The 20,126-nt window shown below is 32.8% G+C and overlaps 1 protein-coding gene across 3 annotated transcripts in view; it reads right to left on the reverse strand.

Moving 5' to 3' along the window:
- Positions 1-20,126, reverse strand: part of LOC126781270 (dynein axonemal heavy chain 7) — a 33,547-nt gene that overhangs the window by 11,559 nt on the left and 1,862 nt on the right. For 2 of the 3 annotated variants that reach the window (XM_050506162.1, XM_050506161.1), the window contains exons 5-56: positions 19,784-19,937; positions 19,144-19,293; positions 18,838-19,029; positions 18,627-18,755; positions 18,296-18,543; positions 17,874-18,095; positions 17,294-17,375; positions 17,090-17,214; positions 16,829-17,006; positions 16,608-16,729; positions 16,248-16,532; positions 16,046-16,168; positions 15,769-15,922; positions 15,411-15,637; positions 15,109-15,253; positions 14,810-14,938; positions 14,549-14,711; positions 14,027-14,142; positions 13,703-13,862; positions 13,034-13,170; positions 12,635-12,865; positions 11,938-12,103; positions 11,709-11,854; positions 11,318-11,443; positions 11,128-11,250; positions 10,896-11,056; positions 10,566-10,737; positions 10,100-10,282; positions 8,964-9,095; positions 8,777-8,890; positions 8,591-8,698; positions 8,305-8,502; positions 8,111-8,234; positions 7,798-7,973; positions 6,910-7,061; positions 6,681-6,828; positions 6,362-6,574; positions 6,051-6,223; positions 5,453-5,594; positions 4,998-5,111; positions 4,807-4,917; positions 4,244-4,432; positions 3,871-4,100; positions 3,536-3,761; positions 2,882-3,064; positions 2,228-2,453; positions 1,923-2,068; positions 1,395-1,590; positions 1,218-1,288; positions 902-1,059; positions 474-627; positions 50-183 (exon numbers count right to left, since the gene is read on the reverse strand). In XM_050506162.1, coding sequence (XP_050362119.1) covers positions 50-183; positions 474-627; positions 902-1,059; positions 1,218-1,288; positions 1,395-1,590; positions 1,923-2,068; positions 2,228-2,453; positions 2,882-3,064; positions 3,536-3,761; positions 3,871-4,100; positions 4,244-4,432; positions 4,807-4,917; positions 4,998-5,111; positions 5,453-5,594; positions 6,051-6,223; positions 6,362-6,574; positions 6,681-6,828; positions 6,910-7,061; positions 7,798-7,973; positions 8,111-8,234; positions 8,305-8,502; positions 8,591-8,698; positions 8,777-8,890; positions 8,964-9,095; positions 10,100-10,282; positions 10,566-10,737; positions 10,896-11,056; positions 11,128-11,250; positions 11,318-11,443; positions 11,709-11,854; positions 11,938-12,103; positions 12,635-12,865; positions 13,034-13,170; positions 13,703-13,862; positions 14,027-14,142; positions 14,549-14,711; positions 14,810-14,938; positions 15,109-15,253; positions 15,411-15,637; positions 15,769-15,922; positions 16,046-16,168; positions 16,248-16,532; positions 16,608-16,729; positions 16,829-17,006; positions 17,090-17,214; positions 17,294-17,375; positions 17,874-18,095; positions 18,296-18,543; positions 18,627-18,755; positions 18,838-19,029; positions 19,144-19,293; positions 19,784-19,937 — 8,367 coding nt within the window. The remainder of the gene's footprint in view (positions 1-49; positions 184-473; positions 628-901; positions 1,060-1,217; positions 1,289-1,394; positions 1,591-1,922; positions 2,069-2,227; positions 2,454-2,881; positions 3,065-3,535; positions 3,762-3,870; positions 4,101-4,243; positions 4,433-4,806; positions 4,918-4,997; positions 5,112-5,452; positions 5,595-6,050; positions 6,224-6,361; positions 6,575-6,680; positions 6,829-6,909; positions 7,062-7,797; positions 7,974-8,110; positions 8,235-8,304; positions 8,503-8,590; positions 8,699-8,776; positions 8,891-8,963; positions 9,096-10,099; positions 10,283-10,565; positions 10,738-10,895; positions 11,057-11,127; positions 11,251-11,317; positions 11,444-11,708; positions 11,855-11,937; positions 12,104-12,634; positions 12,866-13,033; positions 13,171-13,702; positions 13,863-14,026; positions 14,143-14,548; positions 14,712-14,809; positions 14,939-15,108; positions 15,254-15,410; positions 15,638-15,768; positions 15,923-16,045; positions 16,169-16,247; positions 16,533-16,607; positions 16,730-16,828; positions 17,007-17,089; positions 17,215-17,293; positions 17,376-17,873; positions 18,096-18,295; positions 18,544-18,626; positions 18,756-18,837; positions 19,030-19,143; positions 19,294-19,783; positions 19,938-20,126) is intronic. The other variant, XM_050506163.1, reaches the window with a different exon arrangement.

Genomic DNA, 20,126 nt, shown 5'->3' on the forward strand with positions numbered 1-20,126 from the left:
TATTAGAAAAAAATATTATAGTATATATTTATATCATAGTTCAACGTACTTAAAATCTTTGCTATATTCAACGATTGTATCTCCAATTTTTATACATAGTGCTCCGCCTTGTCTGAACGTCTGTTGCTGTAGTAGTGGCTCTAACATTGGATCTAATTCTTCTAGTACGTTTTCCAATAGAACCTAATTGTATAAAGCAAACAACTATGAGTAATAATTGTTACTGTATTCGCAAACCGATGATGTCTACGTCAAAAGAGCCAATAGCAGTATAAAATACATAAATATATTGTAGACGTAATTAAGTTTTAACATTTAACTTGTATTGTATTTAATGTGCATTCCACTTCTTTTCTGGATAGGCAAAACTATTCATTACTGAATTCCCAGTTTACTGAATTATTGAATATAAGAGTGCAATACTAGTAATTCAATTGTAAAATATCTGACAAATGGTGTAAAATTTAAATAACCGGTTGTCCAAATTGCACAGCGTTTTCCAAAATGCGACCGAGATCGGCCTGGGTCATGCGCACCACGCTCAAGTTGTTTGGTTTCTCCATGTTTTTGATCCAACGATTAGCTTGACCCTGTGGATCTATCATAAGTGGCCAACGTCGTGCGGTCCTAAAATGAAATATTAATTATCGTAATACTATGTCACACTTAAAGCAATCATCAAACATTTGTATGTTATTTTAGCCAAAAAAAAGGAAAAAGTTGCTTTATACGTAAAAAAAAAACTTTATAAGAATATTATTAGTCTAATAATTTTAACAAGTATTTTTTCCAAATTAAAAAAAAATTAATTCAATTTGCGTGTTTCTCTGTGAAGATTTTGAGACCTACTACAGCAAAGCAACAAGTGGCATAGAATTTTAAAATAAATCAAAATACATACATGATAATAATAGCACTCTCTATGCTAAAGTCATCCGCCGGTAAACCGTCAATGTTCCACTGCTGGATGGTAACGGGTTCACCCAGCGATTTGATCAGGCTGTAGTTCAGAGTGCACACAATGCCACACTCATGACACTCGTGTGCCCACTTCTTTACCTATTTCAATTTTTTATTTAGAACATTTTCTATTTTGAGTATAATTCGTACTTATCGTATCGTATTCGTAATTTTGGATTAAGAACAAATACCAGTTTTAGCATATACGCCATTACCCTTAACCTAAGATTGTAATATTTCTTAAACACGCCGCTTACTTGTTCATTTCTAAATGCAGCTGTGAATGGTCCTAAATACGCTATGATTCCAGCAGCAATTAGTATATCACCTGAGAATAAAAATGGTAAAACATTAACATGGCAAACATTTCCCTTTGCAATTAAAATTAATTTACCAAAATATTTTTTTTTTCAACTACATGGGAACATAATCACCAGTGAGTGAGTTGTATGTTTCTCGTAGTGTCTTAGCGATGATCGTCCAGCGCGTCTTTTCTCCTCCAAGTCCGGAGATGAGCATCTCTGCTCTCTTCAGCTTATTGCTACAGTCCATCACTTCATTGTCGAGAAGTCTTTGCTGACGATTCTGTTCAGATAGTGCTTCCTCCAGTTTTGCCAGTTTGTCTTGAACCTATGGCATAATTATAGAATGTAATAAAATTATTTACACAGCAAAATATATATCTTTTGCTGTGTAAATAAAATAGCTCGTAATATAACGCATTGCATTGTTTAGTTGAAGATGTATACCGAAAGCACTACAGTCATATTGAATAAGATTGTGAGTTTCGTTCCTTTAACTGACAAATTTTATGTAAATTTTACAATTTCCAAATTTTTTAAGACGTTAAACAATGAATGTAAAAAAATATACTTTACATAGATTCAACCGGAGCAGAAATGTTGTGTTCAAGCGTCAATTGTGTTTTCATGGTATTTATAAAATAGATAAATGTGATTTACTTCTTTTAGCTGCGCCTGTTTGACGGCAAGTGCAGCCATGGCCTTGTCGTAGACCGCCTGCGCGGCCGCAAGTCGCTGCTTCTTCGGCGCCACCACCTTTGCCACCTTATCGTACTTCGTCATTGCTATCACCCACTTACACATTCCTAAATAAATAAATAAATCACAATTTTATATATTATACAATATTTTAATAATGACAAATATCAAGAGTATTTGTTGTGTTTAAAAACTAAATTCTTCTTTCTCAGCTTCAAATTATTACCACTAAATACACGAAGTGTGTTCAATATGTGCCTTAATACCTTCGGCTGCAACTGACACAGCTCTAATCTTCTCCGGCACAAAGCCGTCATCTTGCATAACAGTGGTCATGAGTTTCTTCATAACAGGCGGAGGAATGTTGTCCTTATCGTAGTTCTGCAACGATTCTAAGAACTTTATATCATTCAGCAACTTCTTTGAAGGACCCCAGTAATCTTCTATTGTACCAACGCCTGATGGATTTGGAATTTTGTCTGCCTTTACTTCCTAAATGTTAAAAATATTCATTTTTAATAAAATTATTTTATTTATTATATAATAGTTATAGCTTAAAAAATGTCAGTAACTTAAACAATCGAAAATATCAAAATCTTAAACTGCAAACGTTAAAGCAAAACAAATAAATTTAAAATTTAATAGTAATGAAAACTACTTACCGGATCGTCCTATGAATGCATTGAAAACATATATTTTTCATATAATCGCAAATTTATACGTAAAAGTAGATGCAGTTCAAATATATATTTAATTGGCCAATAAAATTAGACCCGACTGTGATGGCACAGCGGAGAGGAGCAGTAAGGAGAGGCGATGGTTTGCAAATAATCAATATCGTTGTTTCCATATCGTCAGATGTCTTATTTTCCGAAGCGTTGGTTACCAGGCAAAATATATGTTTAAGTAATAAGACTTACTTTTAAAATACAAATGGCTTCCATAACTAGCTTAATGCCTCTGGGTGGACTCTTCATGGTCTTGATGAAGGTAATATCTTGAGGGGTTAGAGTGTCCAGAGCTGCTAGAGCAGCATTGAGGATAGGCATCGCCTCAGCGAGATCAGCATCGCACTCGTCTTTGATGCCTTGAGCTTCTTTTGCCTAAAATGTAAACAAATTTTATATATACTAATAATTAAAGATTAATCTCAAGTGAATCTCAAAAAGTATGAAAGAACACTATATGATTAAAGATTGATATCTATAGATAGCACTTGCTTCTAATTTTATTTTATGCGTTTACGTGTCTTTCATTGAGTTAATTTTTTGAACAATTGTTACTACTTGCTTGAAAGTCTCTAGCATGAGCGAGTAGAGTAAAAGAATAAAGAGTAATAGATTTCTTACAAAATAATAAAGGAAACATTTCCATACATGCCATGCCAAAGCACCTGGTCAGCTATATTACTTTACTAACATAAGAAAGTAACGAAGTTGATGATTTGTTATCAGGAATACCTCATAAGGGAGTAAAGTACGAAACAAAATAATATCATAATTATATTATTGAAATTGTAAAATGTCCGTAATAATATTTATTTGATTGGGATCTAATTATTTAAAGCTTTATACCTGCTCTTCAGCTGCCGCTTGATCGGCCAATACTTCAGCTTCTACTAATGCAACTCCCTCTTTTTCCTTCTCCACTTTAGCTGTAGTCTCTGCCACCGCAGCAGCGCCAGCTGCTAATTTTGGTTGCAAGACTTCCAGAGCTTCTTGCAGTGCCGCAACTGATTTAGCAGCTGTAGCTAGCTGATCGAGCCCAGTTATGTATCGTTTTTCACTTGTTAACAACTCTCTGCAAAATTTATTTTTATTTTACAAAATAGAATCATATATAATTAAATAGTCTGAAGAAGCTATTGTCAATTTACAGTATAATGGTATCAAAGGCTTAGAAAACTTACGTTCTTTTCTTTCCTAACAATGCTTTAAACATATTGATTAATTCTAGATAAGCGGTTGGCGTAACGTAATTATATCGTTTCAAGCGTAAGAGGAATTGTTTAGTTAGTTCTTGAGTGTCCGTGTGGAACAATTGACAGAGCTTAATGGCTGTGTCTCGTTCAAGGTCTGTTAATTCAACATCTTTTAAAAAGCGAGTAGCTACTGCGAGCAATGCATCCGGAGGCCATTCCTGTACAATAATAACATTTTTTTTTTATAATTTTTATTAATTTACAATCATTTTTATAATGGAATAGATATATAGATATGGATAGATAATAGATATATAGATATGGAATTAGATTAGTTACAATCTATGAAGAACTGGTATACCTGGAACCAGTCAATAGTGCAGCAGTTCACAAGCGATGGAAACTTCCGTATGCGCGTGCGCAACGATGTTCCCGCCGGTGACATGGCCAGTACGATGTGGAGCTGGTCGCGTACGATCGACACAAAGTACGCGTAAAGAGCCGTCGGACTGCCGTCCGTTTGCAGCGATTTGTCGCGTTGACGATCGATCTGATTATTTTAAAAGTGCACTACTTGCTTTATCTTTGTATTACTTATTTTATTCATATAGTATTGTTAGATAGTTAGTAGATAGTAGGTTAGACTTGAATGTTGTATATTATTTTTATTGGCTTAAATTTTGTTATATCACTTTTCAATGTAACATAATAAATTGACTCAGGATTACGGTAAAAACCTCTCACGTTTGAGTCAAAATTAAAACAAACATTACTTTATTTTATTTGCAGGAACAAATGAGTTTAAAGTAACAATATTTCATAATATTTAAAGTTTCATGTATATGCTTGAAAATGTATTATCTCTCATGTTTTTATAAGATCCTAAAAATATAAATACTTTTAATATATAGTACAGAAACTTACAACTCGCATCTTTTCACATAGCTCCGCCTTTTCATCTGCAACAAAAATATTCGGAACTTCTCCGGAATTTAACATGTTATTAACATCTTCTAAAAACCCTTCTTCTTTGATCTGTTTTAAAAAAAGATACACATGTAAAAGAAATATTTAATAATATATTCATTTTATCATATTTAGTCCAAGAGACTTACTTGTGACTCAATAAACAAGAACACCATGTGCAGATCAGGTGTACTAGATTTACGTAACAAAGTCTTTAAATCTTCACGCCATTCGTTTTTACCATAAGTTCGGCTCATTTCTACCTATAAAGAAAGCATTCAATATTATGTAATTGTATATATATATAATTAGTTTGGTGATTGACAAAATATTATGTTTAAAAATAACTTTTTATATAGTCTGTAGTAAAGACGTCAGAAACAAATTTACCAACCTATCTTTTCAAATTTATTTGTCATTCTAAGGTATTATTTGAAAAATATATATACCTTACTAAATATACCTACATTTACATGCTAATTTCCTTCTATTTCAATTACATGTAATAAACCAAGAAAGTGATTTGATTAGGAGTCATAATGGGAATTTTCAAATATTATATAAAATTAAATTAAAATATTCAGTTTAAGCTACAAAGTTTGACCTGGAAAAGGTCGTACTCGTTGATGTGCGCGGCGAGGCGTGTCAGCGACTGCCGGCCAGAACCGCCAAGACCCACCAGCAATGCGTGCGAGCGCGGCTGTGTTAGCACGCGGCACACACGTGACACGTGCTCGATCGCGAACCTTCACAATAAAATTTACAACTAACGCAGTTCGGCTTGCTTAGTAAACTTTGTACATTCCTTATTATTTACTAGTATTTTGGGTAAAATAAATAATTTATTTTTTCGGTAGACATTTGTTACATTATAGTTAAAACCAGATATCCGTGCACACCAATTCGCTGTAGCGAATTTATTTCATATCACCTGTACTGAAGATTAATGTACTTAATTATTAAGAATGATAAAAATAACTTCACCAAGATATAATATATACACCAAAATATATGGAAAATGACAACAACGTGTTGTTCTGTATGAGTACATAATTTTCAGTGGGCATTACAAAAGAATTCTCGTCTATAAATCGCGATTTTAAATATGAATGAAGTAAAAAATAATAATAATATAAGAATTAAAAAAAAATTATAAATAAGACAACATCGACATGTAATAAATAAACAATGCAAAAAAATACCTAAAGAGCACAAGATTCATAGGCTTTTTAGACATGTTATTAAACTCCACAAGGTAAGCATCCACGGTCGAATTTAAATGCTCCATGTTAGTGGTTTCCATGTAAAAGCGCGTATCCACTTTTGGATTGGCAAAGTCACAGTATATTAATTTCCGTAGATGTAAATCTGTAATCTAAAAATAACAAATACATATGTTATATTAATAGAAGTAAACTTTCGTATAATTGTGACAATGTTTGTAACAAGATCACCAGTTTACGTATTAGAATTTTTCTAATAAGATATGTATTGTATGAAGATTAGAACTTACGGTATCCTCTGGTCCATCAAGGAGTCTCGCGAGCAGCTTATCGAGCTCATCGTTTAAATGAAGGTGGGTTGCTTCCCGCAAACACTTCACAAGCCAGTGACGGTCAGCATCTTCCGTCAAACGATCAGAGAACACTCGGAGACATTCGTGAATCCATAACCTCTTGATAGATTGAAGATCAGGTGTTACTTCTGGTACTGACAATAGTACACCCTGGAAAAATCCAAATGGTTTTAAATATATATCAACTACTGTGAACTTTGAAAAGTATATTTTTAACAAACAAATTTACAATATATATAATTTTTCAGATACATACCAATATCACTTTAGAAAAATCTCTTAAATTAAAGGTGTAGTGTGATTTAGACGGCGTAGGCAATAAGTTTAATCGGCATTGTTTGTATACTTCTAATGTCGCCGATACTATTTCTTCAATACACGGATCAAAGTCTTTTGAAAAACCTCTGCAATAATAACTCTTTAAATAAAAAAATAAAAACACTTATTAAAAATTATATTTTCAAAAATGTAAATAAGTTCCCAACCTTGTATCTAAATGCCACAGCATAATTCTTCCGAAAATAACTTGAAGAGTCTCGTCGTCAAACTCATCGATGCAAAAGAATGAAAAATGTCTCGAGAATCTTGGCGTTACTAACTTGGCACCAGGCGTGGGCTTTCCCATCGCACACATGAACTGTAGAAATACAATCAATTATTTATTTTGATAATTGCAATACCAATAAAAGAATATAAACTTTATTGGTCGTCAGGTATGTCGATTTCATTAAAAAATATTATTAAATTAGAATATTACGTTTACGTACTAAAATACGCCACTGAAACTGAATATTGATAAAATTATGTTTTCTTTGATTTTATCCTACATTTAATCGCCATAAAAATAATATTATCTTTTAATTTAGGCACATTTAAATATTATAAACTTCCAACTATTCAATAAATACGAGTAATATATCTTTTGAGTTTATCTAAGGACGGCAAACTTATCGAGCGAATACTATTTATTGATGTTTCGCAGTAAAAGAATAATCTATGCGTGGGAGGTGGGTACCAAGAAGTTTCTAAATATCCATAAATACGACAATATCGGTCAATTTATAAATGTCGGTCAAGATCCTTTTTCTTAGGATCGCGTAAAAAAATAAGAATAATTTTTACGGAAACTATCTTACTTAAAGGAAAACCAATAAAAGCCTAGATCTTAAAATAATCTGGTAAATTTTTCGGTATACACAATACCGAAAAATGTGGTTCGGGAACCCTGAGTGCTCGAGTCCGACTCGTACTTGCCGGGTTTTATTTGAATATTTCTCATTAACGAAAAAAAAACGATCACTACTTAACAAAATTTTTGTGAAAATATTTGTAATTGTAATTTTACAAAATAAACTAAGCATTTGCCTACTAACTTGCACATCAATTAGATGCATCGCGACATTAGTCTTGCGGTCGTACCACAGACCGAGATCGATGCCTTGTCTCAGCACTTCTATTGGAGGCTGAGCTCCGTACGTCTCTGCTTGAGGCATGCTGACGTCATCTACGAAGACCACACAGTAGCATCCGATCGGAGGACCGAAAACACCTCACAAACAAAATATTCGATATAACAAGAGATTAGAGATAAAAAATAGAATTAATACAATTGGTATTTTCAATTATTCAATTGTATTTATACAAAATATATATTAAATACTCGTATGAATAAATAATAAAACCTACCTTTTCTTCTTTTATCCAGTTTACCCATAATAATGTCCTGCGTTTGATTGCAGTTTGTTTGAGCTGAGAATGCCATTATTAGAGCTTTATATATCTTTGTATCCACTCTTTTAACTAAAAAATCCTAAAAAGCATAAACAATGTTAACACTTATATAAAAAAATTAATATAACTGGACAAGACTTCAGACGTACAATGATATATGAAGACTTTCCCGTGCCAGTAGGTCCAATCATCATCACTGCTTTATGATGTGTAACCAGCAGTTTGAATAGTGCCAAGTACCTTACACTGTCTAAAGTCGTCACCAGTATTTGATTGGGAGGAGTATCCCGACTAATAGGTGGAGCCGCGGATACGTCGTCCTGCCACGGCTTCCATTTGCCTTTGCCCTAATATTTAAATAAAATGTCCTTATTAGTATGAAACATCTTGCAACAATGTATATTTAACATTGATTGCACGATAAGTCTTACTTACTTCTTTTATAAAGCGATAATCATAAACAATTCCATCTTTTGGTATTGTAAATATGTACTGTTTCTCTGGTTTTGTTATTTCTTTCGGATACCCTAAAATTTCTATGACCTGTAACAATTTGTAAACATTTTAATTTAATGTAAACGTTTTGATTTAATTTGTTGAATGAAAAACAAATTTTCATGCCTTTTCAGGAAAATCTTTTTCAAGTAAACCACGGAATAACATATCAAATTTTGCTCGGCCATCACTCTCTAACGTTGCCCCAATTGACCAAATACACGAAAAAAAAAATACACCCTGTAATGAATAAAGTTTTGCATTAGGTATCTCAACAACATCAATTAATAGAGAGCTATCTAAAGTATACTACCTCAAGTTGAGCTCTTATATCGAGATCTGATAGTTGCTCAACATATTTTTCGTCGTAAAAATCATCCATGAAGGAGTCAAAAAGGTTCATACACGCCTTCACCAAGTTCGAGCGCGATGTTATGTACATTTGCTGAAACATAAACAAATACGAAAGAATTATCATAATACACACTTTATTTACAGTATCTATTAAAATTAAATAGAAACCAAAAATGGTAGTACATTAAAATTAGAATAATCAAATTTTATGGCTAGTTATTGTATATTCTACTGGCTGACCCGTGCCCACTTCGTTTGGCGGTAAACATTTTTACTTGTGATGAAATTATGATTGTGGTTCGGCTAGTATTGAGTGCTATGATTTATTTCCTAACTGCCAAAAGTCGCGTTGGCCGAACATTAATAAAATTGTCTCGTGTGTTTGATATTTTAAATTATCTCTTAAATTATGCAACCAAAAAACATTCCGTAAAAAACAATTCTTTAATCTAAATAAAAATCTAAATAAAATTTTCTTGGTGATAAAGCAATTTATTTCTAAATAGATTGACGTGTTGTATATGAAAAAAAAACGTCTAATAGAAATATCACCGAATAGATAATGACACGGTTGCGGTTCCATACCTATATCGTATTATCTCTATAACCATTCGTCAAATTATATGCAGTAAAAGGAAAAAGTCTTTTGTTTTATACACTTGAGACGATAGATTTACTTATTTTGATAAGAATTCATAATTGATGATAATGTGATCTAACGATATAAATTATTTTTTATTAAAAAAAAACTTCTTTTTGTGACTTAAATATAAAATGTAGACATATACTGTCGTGTGTCGTAGGCATTATCAAGCTCTACAACTTTTCTCTAGAACTCAATTATATATCATCGTGAAAGCAGCGTTCGTGAGACACGTTTTCGTTCAACAGTTTTTTCTCCGACTTACTTTGCAAATCCGACTACCACGAAAGTCTATTTATTTTATGGGTTAATATATAGCCTAAGACACGGCTTTCTATTGGTAAAATAATATTCAAAATCGGTTAGGTAGATTCAGAGATTACCCCCTACAACCTCACAAACTTTACCTCTTTATAATATTAGTATAGATTTGATTGTAAATTATACCTTACCTTTACTTTTCCAGAGAGTTCAACCAGCCAAAGCAATGGCGACATGAATCGATTGAACAATGTGCGGATATAATTACGGTTGAAGCCATGTAGTGTTGAAGGTAAAGTATTTAGCCAAGATTCTAATAAACATTTCCAGCCAAGACCCTTCGGCTCCATGTAGATCATACCACAACGAGACACCTAAGTTTTTAAGTACATTTGAAATAATAATAATATAAAGAAAAAGAAAACGCCACTATTCAGCGGATATTATTTAGAAATTAAACATTGGTTCATTATTAAATTAAATATACTTATATACATATATTTTATGAATATTTCCATATTTTCAAATGAATGTGCAAACAATTACATTCAATTCGAAATTACATATTGTATATTGAATTCATAATATACTTTAAAGTACTGAAATAATTTATAGCTGATAGCAAAACAACATCCAGTTTTTATTAATAATAAATACCGTAGCCGGTGAAGCAGCTTCAAGGTCCATGGGTTCGAAGATAAGATTAGTAGTCGGCGCCAGTTGGATGATTTCGCCGCTCATCAAGCACAACTTCTTATTATCATCCAATACTGTATTGAGGTTCTCTATCCAAATTGCATCTACAGGCCCATCAAATATAAGCCATTTTCTACAAATGATATAGAATGTTACATCTTATTAATTAATCATTAGGCAAATGACGAAAGAACAAAATGTATTATATAATTACATAAAAACGCTTGAGCGAAAAGCTTTTTTTTTAAATTAAATTCTTATCTGTTACAATTTACTAATTATAATAATTGCCTGTTATCGTTGGGCGATACTGCAAAAGCTCTATAACTGACTGCAAGAATTCCGTCTGACCACTCGTGAGAGACTGGATCGAATTGTCCATAAAGTTGGCCCATCGTTATAGACTTTGGATTTATCACAGTCCACTCTACGGCGTTTTCTTCCATTAAACCCTGAAATAATATTAAATACCAAAGAGTTTCTACATAGTATATTTTAATGAAATAAAAATGTATGTTCAGACCTTTTCAGACACTAATCCCAAAGCATGTCCAAGGGCGTGGTAACATTTTGTCTTACCGGAAAACGGAAAACCGACTAACATTAAACCGTGCCTTACTAAAATCATTTCATATAATTGAAGAACCTGCAAGTGAAACCCAATAAGTAAAGCAGAAAAAGTGGATTACATTTTAGTCAACTAACTTTGTTACCTTTTCAATAAAGAAATCATTAGCTTGAAGATTAAGTGGTACACAAACTTCTTTCAAACACGAAACCAAATGTGGAAGTCCAGGTTGAGGCAAAGGTAGTCCAGGGAATAAGTCTCCAATAATACCCTGTTACATTAATCATTATACAATTGTTAAACGAAAAGGTTATCTATAAAGACCCGTTTTGGGCAGTTTAATAAAAAATCATATTATAGCTCGTACTTTCACGTCATTATGTTTCAACAAATTATTACAGTCCTAAGTAAAATAATCGAAATAATACCATCGACGAATATGGTTTTTTGATTATCGCAGAGTGTGTATACATATAACTTAAATCAATTAAATAATTGATATAATCATTTGAAATCAAATGCATATCATAGCTTACCATAAAGAGTGGAACATCGTGTTCAAGAAACTTGGGCAAATTCACGTCTTTTATGGAACGTAATAAAATAACATCCTCAACTTCATCCGGGTAACGCAATTTCAACGCACCAGCTGCTCTCAACACAGACTTTACAGCGCGCATTCCTGTAAATTAGATATTAACAATATTTAACTTATAATTTTAAAACTTGCAAGTATTATTAAAACTATATAGAAAATATATGAACCATAATCATAGTGACTTTGAGAGGAGAGCTGCTCAGAGCAAAGCTTATAAGTGGCTACAATCTTGACGGCGAGTGGTTTTGCATTGAGGTACCCAAACGCATACAACTCGATCTCAGATATCAGCACGTAATCTGGTACCATCATAGCTACCGACCGGAAAAGAGCCTGGTAAAAAAGAAAATAATAAATGAAAAAGTAATTTTCACGCATTAGGCATTTAAATTTAAAATGTAACAAAACATTGATAAAAACTAGAATTGTTGATATTGCTTTTAAATTTTACGTAATTAGCTTAACGCTTCGAAATCAAACTATTTTATCGAAAAGTACCTTTCAAAATTCAAATATTTTTTATTGAAAAATTGGGCTTACAAAGATCTTAAAAGTATAAAGTTGAATCTACCAAATTCTGCCTTTACAGCATGTAATATTTAATGCTACGATTACATATAATCTATTATTACTAAAACATTATAAATTTACTTATGTTAATTAAGGAAAATAATACTTTTAATATTAAATTACATTATTTAAATATGATTGATTATTCATCATTCTTAAATGGTCTTAAATAACTTTTTAAAGAAAGTTAAGAGAGTGAGAAAGAAAAAACGAGAATTTATTATATAGCAAGACTGTTTAATTTAACTTAATTAGGTTGAAAAAACAAACGTATAAAATAAAATTTAACTTTACCTTCAAATTATCAGGTAATTCTGATCTGCCAGCATAACCCGGATTCATAGTAATGAAGACAGCGCAAGACTTATCCAAATGCAGCAGGGTTCCCTCGAATAATAGCTCGGTTGCTCCAGAATTAATACCCCTTTGTATAGATAGTATTTGTTGTGCAACTACCGAGAGTACTTCGAGATCAATACGATTAAACTCGTCAAAACATGACCACGCACCGCATGATGCTAAGCCCTATGGAATTTTATCACATAAGTGTATCTCTTTACAGTTATTATTTTACAGCTTGACTATCGATAATAATATATTGCATTGGTTGTATTTTTAGGTCTTTTTTTTGCAAAATCATTAAACAAACATACGAAGATGTTTACTATTTACAGTAGTAATAGATAGAAATACCTTAAAGAACTTTCCTAGTGCAAGATAATCCAGTCCATCAGAACAGTTGAACACAACGCACTGCTTGGCAACGGCCTTCGCTAGATCTTTAGTAGTTTCTGTTTTACCAGTGCCGGCTGGACCTTCTGGGGCACCACCTGATAAAAATATGCAAAAGCTATATATTTTATAAACCGTTCGTAAAACACCTTATTACATATACATATGTAATATACTACAATATGGCCTGCCTCGTTGGTCTAGTGGCTTGATAAAAGGCCGCAGACCCGGAGGTCCTGGGTTCAATTCCCAGGTCGGGCCAATAAAAAGTTATTGGGTTTTTCTGTCAGAAAACTCTCAGTAGCAGCCCGGAGTCTGGAAGTTGGAAGTGTGTACACTCCCGTGCCTCGGAAAGCACGTAAAGCCGTTGGTCCTGCGCCTGAACTCTTTCCGGTCGTGTCGGATTGCCGTCCCATCGGTTTATGAGAGTTAGGGAATAGAAAATGCACCTGTGTTTGCGCACACACTTGTGCACTATAATATCTCCTGCGTAGTTGGCTAATCTCTCTTGAGATTGGCCGCCTTGGCCGAAATCGGTCTGGAGGACATTATTATTACTACAATATATTTTATATAAAAATTCCATTATTGCCTACTGTCTTCTACGACATTGAGAAAGTTTTCACGTACCTAGATTCAGATGCAACGCCCCAAATAGTGTTCTGAAGCATCTATCAGTAAGAGGGGTCACTACTAGTCTACCAGTATTGCCGAGGTACTCGTAGCCGTACATTAATTGGGAATTAATCATACGAGTTGCAATCTGCATGGAGTTGTCTTCTTCTTGCAACTAATAACAGGGTGACATTTTAAAAACATTTGATCCAAATGGATATATTTTAAAAAGTAATATAAATCATCAATGATTTAGGAGGAAAAAAATGTCTCGAAAATTTTATCTTCCAAAAAATAAGCAATTCACTGTTAATATAATTGCTACAGAAAGTTACTTACTTCCCAATAATATCTTATTTGCGAAAGCCAGTTAAAGTCATTGTCGAGTTGTACATTGAAATCAATTAACTCCATGAGAACATCTCTAGCGTGAACATCCAACACAACCAGTGCCCCTATAAAAATATTGACTTTCATATAAAGTAAAAGCAATCGTCCGTAAATATCCCATTGTCAAACCAACGCTTCCCCTCCTCTTCAGGAGAAGGTTTAGAGTTTTTCCGCACGCTGGCACGGTGCAAATTGGTTAATATACGTCGAGCACAATTCCATCTATTTTCCCCACGTTGTTTTCCTTCACTGTTCTAGTACGAGAGGTATTATAAGCACAAATTAAACAGATGAAAAACCCAGTCGTGCTTGTCCAGATTTAAACTGATCTTTCGCTAAAATCCAATTGCCCTCTCTACTGGGCTATCTCAGTTCACTGCATCCATTAAATTACAGTAAATCTCAAAATACAACTTAATTATAATAATTTAAAATAATCTTAGATTTGTGTAAAAATTAAAAATGTCATACCAAGCGTTATTCGATTTTGCAAACTAAGTTCGCCTCTTACTAAGTCAACTATTTTTGATATCTGGTAGTTGCACTTATCCCAGTATGCTCTCATAGCTGGGATACTGATATGAATAGCTTCTGTTACCTCGGATGTCCAAAATGTCATCGCTATGCATTGTACCTGAAAATATTTTTTGTATGAAAAATATGAAAAATTACATTATGATAATCACTTCGGTAAAAACAGTAAATATAAATATTTTTGTTGAAGTTTCTTACAGCTTGTCCAGGCCAAATGAGCACCCATTGCTCTCGTGGTCGTTGTAAGTAATCGTCGTAAGAGAGAGCCACAACGTGATGCACTGAAGCCTTCATAGCTACTTCCAGCTCTAATAACCATTTCTCCACCTATAAGAGATCATAGAAAGAAAGAAATTTAAAAGAAAACAAGGTCCTCTTATCTTATTGTTCACATCATATAATAGAGATTATTAAGGCATCCAACCGCAATTCTTAAAATTGAAACAAAAAACAGGAAATACAATTTTTTAAAAGAGAAGAATTTAAATGTTTATTACTTGTCCTCTAGCAGCCGCAGTATTTATAGTAATCGTGAGTTCCACAACTTCTCCTTCTGATGATTTCATATGTGTTACTACTAAATCTTCAGTGAAATTAAGCTTTGCAATACCTTCGAAACATTTCTTTAGATGAGGCTGCACACTAGAAATGATAAATATATTTAAATATATATATATATATAAAACCCCTAAGACCTGTTCTTTGTTGGAGCTTGGTCGAGCTTACTCCTTAACCCCTATATTTTAGTTTCAGTTTTCATTACATATTATCAAAAACATGTCATATGAATAAAGCTTACCGCATAGGGTCTTTAGTTTCTGACAGTATTTCGAGTAACTCATCATTGGACAAGAAGAAGAAGCGCGGGAAATACAGACGCTTCTTTTCAAGATACGCGTTCAGTCCTCGCTGCACCATTTCTAGTAGATTGTTTGACTTGCGTAGTCTGTCCAACATTTTCTCAATAGTAATAACGTCTAACACCTTTGGCTCAGTGTAAGCCGCCTTCATTATTTCACGCCACATCTATTGTTGGATTTATAAATATTTAAATAACAATAACTTTTATTTCATGGTTAAGTTTTTTTTCACTAGTCTTTGTTTGATAATTTTATAAATCATTTTCATACTATAAAAAAAACTTATTTTACACATACCTTGTCAACGGCACTAAATCTCCGACCTTCCTCAGGAATTTGTTGCTGAATATCAGGAGAAGAAAATATTGGCTCTAGATACATCCAAGTTGCTTGAACTTTTAGCCATTCATCTAGAATTTCCTGTAGCAGTATTAGCTTACTTTCCCAATCGCTGTAATTAATGATATCTTACAACACTTGTCGGATTATAATATGTGATTCCACTTCATAATATATGTTATATATGATATATATCATACCCATATAAGTTTTACTCGTACTATTTATGACTTACACGATAACATCCTCAAAAGGTTTAATATACGGCGAATTTTTCATCGTCTGCGTTTTAACGATGTGATCATCAAGTAGTAATTGTATTTCATCTACACTTGATAGAATGTAGGTCCCCGTATCCCTGTAAATTTATTGTAGATTTAAATAAAAAATATGTGCGTGTTTGCTCCTAGGCAAAAAATATTAAGGTGATTACGTACTTATAAGGCATAATGTCAAATCTCAATTCAGCCCATTCTTTTATCATCTTATCAAGAGCTTTTTCAAGGTTATTTTCCTTAGTAGCTGCTTCTGATATATTCTCGAACTTGTCTATATAATCGACCAAATTAAAGTCAATAACTTTTTCTAGTGACAATTCGTCATCAACGACTATAGGAAAGCCGACGATTTCTGATACTTTCTCCCAATGCCTTGCTTTCATACCAGGATTGCCTAGAGTTTGGATGATTGGCAAGTGTGTTTTAAAGTCTTCCATCTTCTCCCTTAAATTTACAAAAATTGCTGTGTAATAAAAATCTATTAAAATCTTTCAATTTGGTTTAATATTTGCTACAAACCGCACTGATTGAGCAAGTTGGAAAGTATCAGGTACATCTTGGAATTGTTTCTCCAACTTGTATACAATCTTGTAAAAATAACTCACATCGCCTTCAATATCTTCAGGATCAAAACTTCCAACCTTTGAAAAAAAAAATTGGTTTAAATTTAAATTATCAAATTGTTTTGTTTATGTCATTACTAGAAGCTTACTACTAGAAGAACAAGCAATAAATATAACCTTTGACGTCATCCAGGTATTATGTTTCTCCAAAAAGTCATATCCAGCGTCATATAACTTTTTAAAGGGCACGAGTTTATCATAAACAGTTTTTCTTTTAGGATATTGTGATAATTCCCACCCAAAAGCAGTCTCTTCTTCGTTAAATTGATCAATTTTTACTAACGCGTTTGCAAGCCTAATAAAAAAAACCTAAATAATTTATCATGGTCAAAATCGATCAATGAGTATAAAATATATTTTATTCTACATATGACTAACTTTTCATCTAAACGGCGCGCACGTGTGACATATTTGGATAATTCATTGATATCACCCCAGTATTGAAGTTCATCACATTGAGCTTCGTAAATATCTAGATCTTCGATGAATTTAGCAATGCGCACCTAAAAATTAAAAAAAATGTCAAATTAGTATTTAAATATAAATAATACTTAGGTTACTTATGCCAAAACATATTATCACCTGTAATAAATCTTGATACTCAATTTTCTTCTGATCACAAATAACCTTACACTCCTCGATAATTCCAGGCATACGAGCATACCTGCATCAATAAAAACACAACGCTTAAAGAAACAGTCAACAAAGTACAATCCCGGAGTGAGCATTTTATATTGTTACGATACTCGGAAAGACAATGAATTAAGTGCGCCTGATTTTTTTCTTCTTTCTCTATAAATATCGGAACGTAGTCCCATCGAACTATAAGAGTAGCATGGGAATAGCACCTGTGTTTGCGCATATAGTTGTATAATATAATTTATTTTGTCAGATATATATAGCCATTCGGGTTATTACTGCAGTCTATAAATTTAGCCGCCATCACAGAAATTAGTTAATATTGTCGTTTTTGTATAGCACTTATTGAAATTTTTATCCTTGCATAAATTGTGCCTTTTTCACGTTTAATATGTTTCTAATATAATATGTTTCTTTATTTAAAGAACTATATACCACCCAGCAATAGTTGCATTTGAATAACATTTTAAAGGTATTTTATATAAAATGATTTGTGACAACTTAATTGGTTTAAATTGCATACCAGTGAAACGATTGGTTATTTGCTTTCATTTCCAGTGGTGTGAAAACCGTGTAGTCGCTTAAGAATACGATATATCTCATCACATTCCGCAACTTATCCTCCATCTCGTCGAGGAGTATTGCTTCTACTTTCTTGCAGTAGTCTAACAGCACCATCAGGGCGGCCGTGTCAGGCGGTGGAGTCAGTAGGGTGTTCGCAATGTTCGAATACTCATCATATATACTAGTAATTGTAGTATATTAGTTATTTACATAATTTTTACATGTAACAAAGAAAAATAGCCACGTGAGTTGTCTTTTTATTATTAGGAATATTATTTTACCCTTCAAGCGAAACGTTTTGGTTTCGATAGACATAAAATTCCAGGTGGACAGATTCCAACCTATGACTAGGAAACAAAACACACCGTCGATCTTACTTACGATTTAATCATGTTCTGATAGTCTTCTGTCATCCTTCTCAGTAAAGTATTAGCAAGTCTAGTAGCAGCTCCACGCAATGAATTGATGAGATCTCCCCTCTGCATTCGATACATACCGATTACAATAGTCCCTTCTAGCTTAGAAGGAATTTCTTTTGCTACATTTACGTATTTAACAGCTTCTTCACAAAACTCTTCAAATGTTTTCTCTGGATCCGAATTAATAAATCTTTCAACTTGCGATTGTGACTAAAATGTTTGACTAGATATAAATTTAAGTTACGTACGTGGTGGAATACCAAATCATGATAATTATTTTACAATATTCTTACATCTCCATTCAACAGACAAACATAATTATCAAAATCCTGCACACGAAGTTCTGGTCCAATTCTCTGATCATTTATCAAATCGGCAACTTTCTTTTTATAATCTTCAATGAGTTCATTATCAATGATTGGCTATTGGAAACAAGAATAAGCGAAAATATTACTTTTATGACTAACCAGAAATTTGCCCAAGCTAAAAAACGTTTAGTCATACCCTTAAAGTTGCTTTGTTTGTAACAACGAAATCTTGATATAATAAAGTTTCCAATCGCGGCGATTGTCTACAAGCATCTATAATGAAATCATATAACAGACAAAGCTGATCTCGAAATTGCTTAAACGAGGGTTCAAATCCAATGGTGTCATCTTTAAATGCCAAGTTGATAACAAATCCTTGATTCATACCCTGACAGAAAACGTTACAATAAATAAAAGAATAAAAATAAAAAAAAGTCTGCCGAGTCTACGTGTTCTTATTTTTACGAGCAGATATTTAAAAAAATATAGTGTAACTTTTTACCCCAACATCAAGAATATATTCTGTAAACTCTTGCATAGACTTTAGACACAATGATTGCAAATTATACGTCATAATGCAAGCCAAACAATTATAAAAGCGCTTCATTTTTAATACTTGCTTTGGGTCTGGTATCTGTTTCCTTTTACTACCCTGAAAAGTACAATTTGAATTAATAGCCGAATATAAATCTAGTTGTTAGATTCACCTATAAACATTTAAGCATATACGTAACAATTCTTAATAGTAGGTATACCTACTATTCAAAAAAATACTGACTTCCGAGCATACCTCAGGAAATTGAGTCGAATATTTATGATTGAAAACATACCTGTGTTTATAGTATCTCGCAATTACGATCTACATGTATATCACTGCTCAAATAAATTAGCCATGTTATAATCATATTGATGAATGGATTAAATTATTTCTGTTATTAAATTACTGATGCACGACAAATGCAAATTTTGTCGTATGACGAGGCCTGAGTTCATTGTTATATCAAATACAATGTATTTTGACATACCATTACCACATCTCTTTTTTATCATTGTGCTTTAATATAGCCTTGTAATACATATATATGTATATTATTATGTCTATAATCCTACATTCACATAATTTTTTACAACTTAAAAGAAACCTGGAGAAAGACCGCTTGTAGTGTAGGTAACCACTGCAAGGTGAGCACATTACCCGCCGTCTCAATATGCCGTTTGCACACGAAACAAAAATCTTGCAGCTCGTACGCTTCATGTATCGTCATTATATCTTTCATGCTGATTAACCGCAAATCACTTGAATGATAGAAAAGAAAATAATTATGTTTTATTCCAATTATTATTTTTTAAGAAAACAATTAAAAAAATAGGCGTAACTATCAAAGAATATGCCTTCGACGTCAGAGGAAGTTGACAAATATTTGTTACCTCTCGCAAATATTTGTTTCGCTTTATATGTAGATGTTTCCTCACTTCATATCCGAC

Source organism: Nymphalis io, chromosome 3 (genome assembly GCF_905147045.1).
Source record: "Nymphalis io chromosome 3, ilAglIoxx1.1, whole genome shotgun sequence".
Lineage (NCBI taxonomy): Eukaryota > Metazoa > Arthropoda > Insecta > Lepidoptera > Nymphalidae > Nymphalis > Nymphalis io.